The sequence below is a fragment of the Sciurus vulgaris genome, assembly GCF_902686455.1.
Source record: "Sciurus vulgaris genome assembly, contig: HiC_scaffold_593_arrow_ctg1, whole genome shotgun sequence".
Taxonomy (NCBI): domain Eukaryota; kingdom Metazoa; phylum Chordata; class Mammalia; order Rodentia; family Sciuridae; genus Sciurus; species Sciurus vulgaris.
Window position 1 is genome coordinate 1,063,618 of NW_027632429.1, and position 6,516 is coordinate 1,070,133.

The window sequence follows — 6,516 nt, forward strand, 5'->3', positions numbered from 1 at the left end:
TTGGGGATGGGGATTTGGTTCACTTGGTAGAGTGCTTGCTTCAAAAGCACAAGGCCCTGTGTTCAAACCCCAGCACCACAAAAAAAAAAAAAAAAAAAAAAAAGATTCTAGAATGGCTAATATTAACAACACAATCAATAGTAAGTGTTGGCATAAATGTGGCAAAAAAGGCACACTCATATATTGCTGGTAGAGTAGCAAATCGGTGCAGCCACTCTGACAAGCAAAATGGAGATTCCTCAGAAAACTTGGAATAGACCCTTCTTTTGACCCAACTACCCACTCCTCAGTTTATAACCAAAGGACTTAAAATCAGCATACTACAGTGATGCAGCCACATCGATGTTCATAGAAGTTCAAGTAACAATAGCTAGGTTGTGAAACGAAGTGAGATGCCCTCTGACTGATAAATGAATAAAGAAACTGTAGTATATAAAGAAGAATAAAATTATGGCATTTGCTGGTAAATGGATAAAGTTGGAAATTATCATGCTAAGTTAAATAGGCCAAGCCCAAAAAACCAAGGCCAAATATTTTCTCTGATAAGTGAATGAGGATATATGAGAGGGCATATTTGGGGAAGAGAAGAATGAAGGAACTGCATATAGTGTACAGGAAAATGGGGCAGGAGGGGGAGAGGAAGGAAAGATAGTAGAATGAGACACTATTACCCTAAGTGTGTTTTATTACATGAATTGTATGAATATACATTGTGTACAACCATAGAAATGAAAAGTTGTACCCCATTTGTTTACAATGAATCACAATGCAGGGAATTTTCAGAGATAATTGTACAACCATGAATCAGAGGTTACTGAAATCTGATTCAGTTGTTCTTGGATGGAGCTGGGTTTTCTGAAAATGTAACAATTTCTCTAGCTATTCCAAGACCATAGTTGAATTAGAGAAAATTTTGAAAGGAAATGAGGTTGATCACATAAAGGAAACATTTACTAGTGAATTTGAGTTCAAATATGTTATGGTTTTTATGTATGTTATTAAGATATCAACTAGCAACAACAACCCCATTTGAATATTTTATTTGTGCTTTGTTTTTCAAATTAAACTTATTTTAATATGTAAAATAAAAATTATACATATTTATGTAATAAAATATGATACTTGTGTATGTTGTATGTTTATAACAGGATAAAAATCTAGTTTTTCAAATAATTGTCATTTTTATTTAATTTTATTGTTTTTTTAGTTCTACATGACAGTAGAGTTCATTTTCATGAATGTGTACAAGCATGGGATATATCCTATTCTAATTAGAATGACAATTGTCCTGAGGGTGAGTATGATGGTGGAATTCACTTAGGCATTTTTATATGTATACATAGAAAAATTATGTTAGATTTATTCTACTGTCTTTCCTCTTTCTATCCTCCTCCCTTCTTTTTTTCACCATTGCCTAATCTTATGAACTTTTCTTACCCTACTCCACTCTGTGTGGTTTAGATTTCACATACCAGAAAAACTTCAAACTTTGGATTCAGGAATTGGTTTATTCACTTAGCATAATATTCTTTAGATCCAACCACTTACTAGTAAAAGTCATGGAGTCATTCTTCTTTATGGCTGATTAACAATGCATTCTGTATATTTGCCCCAATTTCTTTATCTCATTCATTTGTTGAAGAGCACCTATGTTGCTTTCGTAACTTAGCTATTTTAAATTGTGCTGCTATAAATATTAATGTGACTGTGGCACAGTACTATGCTGCATTTAATGTCCTTTGGGTATATATTCAGGAGTGGGTTCACTGGTTTAAATGGTGATCCATTCCTTGAAAAATATCCATACTGCTTACCAGAGGGTTACAACAATCTGCAGTCCCATCAACAATGTGCTAGAATTCTGTTTTCTTCACATCCTCATAAACACATGTTACTTCTATTCTTGATACTTACCATACTGATCAGACTGAGATGGAATCTCAGGGCACTTTTAATTTGTATTTCTCTAATATCTAAAGATGTTCAGCATTTTTTCAAATATTTGTTGATTATTTGAGAAAGGTCTGTTCAGTTCCTTTGTCCCTTTATTTATTGTGTGTATTTGGGTGTGTGTGCATGTGTTTAAGATTTCTGAATTCTTTGTACATCCTAGAAATTGACAACATATACAGTTAGCAAAGTTCTTCTCCCATTCTGTAGGTTCTGTTGTCATTTTTCTTTTGCTGTGAAGGTATTTAGTTTGGTCCCATCTAATTTATTATTTTTTTTTAATTTTAGAGTCTTGTTCAGGAAATCAGTTTCTGTACCAATGTATTGGAGATCTGGGCCTAACTGCTCTTCTAGTAGGATCTGTGTTTCTAGTAAAATTTGTAGGTCTTAGTGTTAACTTTTGTGCAGGTGAGAAATAGGTATTAACTTTCATTCTATAACATATGGATTTCCAGTTTTCCTAGCACCATTTGTTGAAAAGGCTATCTTTTTTCCAGTGTGCACCCTTAACACTTTTGTGCAATATAAGGTAACTATATATATGTGGAATTAATCTATACATCTTCAATTCTGTTCCATTTGCTTTCATACATATTTAGTTTGTTTTAACTATAGCTCTGTTCATTGATTTTTATTGTAGAGATATTTCACCTCTTTTATTAGGATCCCTAAGTAGTTTTTTTTTTTTTTTTTTGGAAGCTATTGTGAATGGGATAGTTTTCCTAATTTCTATTGTAGCTGATTCATTATTGATGCATAGAAATTCAGTTGAGTTATGTGTAATTATTTTGTGTGCCACTACTTTGCTGAATTTCTTCATGAGTTCTAGAAAGTTACCACTAGAGTTTTTGGGACTTTTACACATAGAATCATGTTGCCAGCAAAAAGAAATAGTTTGAACACTTTTTTCCTACTCATATCACTTTAATTTCTATCTTTTGCTTAATTGTGTTGCTAGGGTTTCAAGGAGTGTTGAATGAAATTGGTAAATGAGGACATCCTTGTCTTCTTCCTATTTTTATTGGGAATTATTTCAGTTTTTCCACTTAGAATGATGTCAACCTTGGGTTTGACCATGGTGAACTATCTTTTTAATGTGTTTTTGTGTGCAATATACAAGTATTTTTGCGGGGGCGCCTGGCGTATAGAACTCATGCCAGGGGAATGTGCCTAGCGGATAACAGTCCATGCCAGAGGTTGGAAACTTCCTCTGGAAGATGTTGGCAAGGACTCGTCGTAAGTTGGGCTCTGCTAAGGCTTTCCCTGGAAGACGCTGGCAAGGACTCGTCGTAAGTTGAGTAAAGCTGGAGCCCCTTCCTCAGAGTGTTAATCTCTCTTCCTTTCTTGTTTTTCACCAGAACTCACAATATCACGTGGATTAATCATGTTTAATAAAGTTCTTCGGTTGAAGGATGATGGGAACACAAACAGTTCATATGAGTTAACTCAATTCCAGTAAAATAAAGTTCATTTGTTTACACAAAGCACTAATATTCCTATAGGGAATGGTGGACATTCTGAAGCAATATGTCTTGTGATGTTTTTGTTAACTTTTACAAGATTTCCAGACATCTAGTTACATATAAGTGATTCTCTTAGCTTCAGTGATCAACATATTTATTACATCTGGTTTCTTCTACAAAGTAATGAGCCTCCCACAGAAATACATTATATTTAGTTCAAAAGAAAAGTTTTAGTTCTTTTAGATGAAGATTTTTTACTCTGAAGACAATAACTTGGTTCTTAATAGTATAATATGATTTAACATAGCATAGACATGTAATTATAGTCATGAAAAATTAATAACAAATTACTAGAAGTTATAATTAGTCTTAGCGGTAAGAGATCAAATAGAAGTTAAACTTCAAAGAAAAAAGTGGTATACATCAACTTGCTTTTGTAAGTTTCGAGTCAAGGATAGTTCATTGTGGGGAAATGTCAAATAAGATGAATGTGCCAGGTGGCGCTAATTGGCTAACTGTGCAGACCTAGCTTCTGTTATCTATTGATAAACTTCTAAGAACTTTCTTCTTCATATGAAGTCATAAATATTTTTAGTGAAAAGTGTAAGGGTATAAAAACTGTAAGAAGAATTCAATAAACTTGTCAGCAACCTAACACTGACCTGAGTCTGTGTGGTTGCTGTCCATCGCCGACGCTGCGCCGCCTAATCTCTCGGGGCTTTTACATTTCAGGCCATCAAGGACCCCTGGACTCTGCTGCTTGGGCTGGTCCCCGGCAGTTTGGCGCCCGAACAGGGACCTGATTGGTAAGTGTCTTATTCTTTTCTTTTCTTTTTTTCAGGCGGTTGGCAGCTAGGATACTGCCCGGGGAGCCGCGGTCCCCTCAGTAACAGAGACTGAGAAAGAAAGGGCAGGGATTGGATAGGATGGGTAATACAGAATCTAAAGAGAGAACTTTATTTCTTGATATAGCAAAGCATTTATTAAAGAAAGGAGGTGTTACTGTAAGTTCTGCACAATTACGTCACTTTTTTCAGTTTATACAGGAATGTTCACCATGGTTTCCAGACAGAGGCGCTCTTGATTTAAAAATATGGAAACAGGTCGGTCGTGATATGAAAAGTTATTATAAGTTATATGGAAATGAGAGAGTTCCTGAGGATGCTTTTGCATTATGGGGTTTATTTAGGGATTGTTTTGATACAAAACCACCAGCTGAGCAATTGGAACGAAAATTACTGTTGTCCCCGACCAGTGATCAGGAGCTTACTAATGATCAGGTCATAGCAGTCTCTGCTGAAGATAATCAAGAAACACAGGGTGAGAATCGTGATACTAATGAAGCTGATGATGAGGGAATTCAGGAAGGCGATGATCCTGATCAATTGTCACCCTCAGATCAGGAAGATTTGGAGGAGGCTGTTTTTAGATATCATAATGAGGACTATCCTCCTTTTGTGGCCCCTGTTACTCATAAACAAAAATCACCTAAACAAAATTTAGCAGCAAAAGTAGGATTTTTAGGGGCTGTGGCAGAGGCACAAAAGGTCGGAGATCTTAGTCTTTGCTGCCCAGTGATTTGGGCTATCGATGAAGGAGGAGAACCTCAATGGGAGCCTTTATCATTCAAGATAATTAAAGAGTTAAGAACAGCTGTGAAAGATTTAGGACCAACATCTCCTTATGTCCTCCAGTTAGTAGAAAATATTGGCTCTCAGTGGCTTACGCCTTTTGATTGGCAACAAACTGCTCGTTCTTGCTTAACTCCCGGGCATTATTTACTATGGAAAACCGAATATGAAGAGCAGGCAAAAATGACTTTACAATCTCAATTGGCTAAAGGTCTTAGAGATAGAAATAGAATATTGCTGGGACAAGTATTAGGGACTGATGATTGGGCTTCCCCAGCTGCTCAAATTAGATTACCAAGAAAAGTGTTGGAGGAAGTTTCAAAATTGGCTGTAGCTGCCTGGAGACGCCTTCCGTCCTCTGATACAAAAACATCCTTCTTAAGTAATATTAAGCAAGGAGGTATGGAACCTTATGAAGATTTCTTAGCCAAATTGGAGGAAAATATTTCAAAAATAATTACTAATCCTGAGGCTGCTGAAATATTGTTGAAACAATTAGCATTTGAAAATGCTAATCCTACTTGCCAGGCTCTCTTAAGGCCTATTAGAAGGACAGGGACATTATCTGATTATATAAAAACCTGCATGGACACGAGTCCAGCTCATATTCAAGGGATGATTATGGCAGCTGCTTTTCAAGGAAAAACTTATGCCCAATATTTAAAAGATATCAATCAGGGAAAACCCCAAAACACTCAAGGAAATCAGCCAAGGTCTTCTCGCACTCCAGGAAACTGTTTTTCTTGTGGCCAATTAGGTCATTTTAGTAGGGAGTGTCCCTCTCGGCCTCCTAATATTAATTTTCAACCACAAAATAAGCCTGCACTTAATGCTGGAAATCCAAAAACTATTTGTCCCAGATGTCAAAAGGGATTTCATTGGGTCCGAGAGTGTCGCTCCAGATTCCATAAGGATGGATCAATACTTACTGCTCCAGGGTCTAATCAAGAAACTGTCCCTGTGACGCCAATTGATAATTTTCAGCCAAAAAACGGGTTATGGGGCCTTCCCCAGGCCCCGAAAAACAATTGGGGAGCTACCAACCCGTTTGTAAAACAACAGTCAATGACCTGGCCAGAGGGACCCCAGGGAGTGCAGGGTTAGATTTACCTTCCTCTGAACATTTAATTTTAACATCAGAATCAGAAGTGTCCTTAATACCTACAGGAGTTTATGGTCCTCTTCCAGAAGGACATATGGGCCTCATTATCGGGCGCAGTTCCATGGCAAAACTAGGCTTACAAGTTATTCCTGGTGTTATTGACTCTGACTATCAAGGAGAGATTAAGATCATGGTTTCGCCTCCTACTAAAACAATTCAGATTTTCCCTCAACAGAGAATAGCACAATTACTGTTATTGCCATACTTAAAGTTGCCTAATCCAGTTTTACAAGGAAAAAGAACTGACGGTTTTGGCTCTACTAACACGGTAGCTTGGATTCAAAAAATATCAGAGCAAAGACCTATGAAA

General features: G+C 36.6%; 1 protein-coding gene across 1 annotated transcript; it reads left to right on the forward strand.

The window, feature by feature from the left end:
• Positions 1-4,339: 4,339 nt before the first annotated feature.
• On the forward strand, positions 4,340-6,148 carry LOC306652605 (endogenous retrovirus group K member 5 Gag polyprotein-like; the record flags this gene model as incomplete). The annotated part of the gene is made up of 1 exon (XM_079125407.1): positions 4,340-6,148. One exon carries the CDS (start codon positions 4,340-4,342, stop codon positions 6,146-6,148), a length of 1,809 nt encoding a protein of 602 aa, XP_078981533.1.
• Between the last annotated feature and the right edge of the window lie 368 nt (positions 6,149-6,516).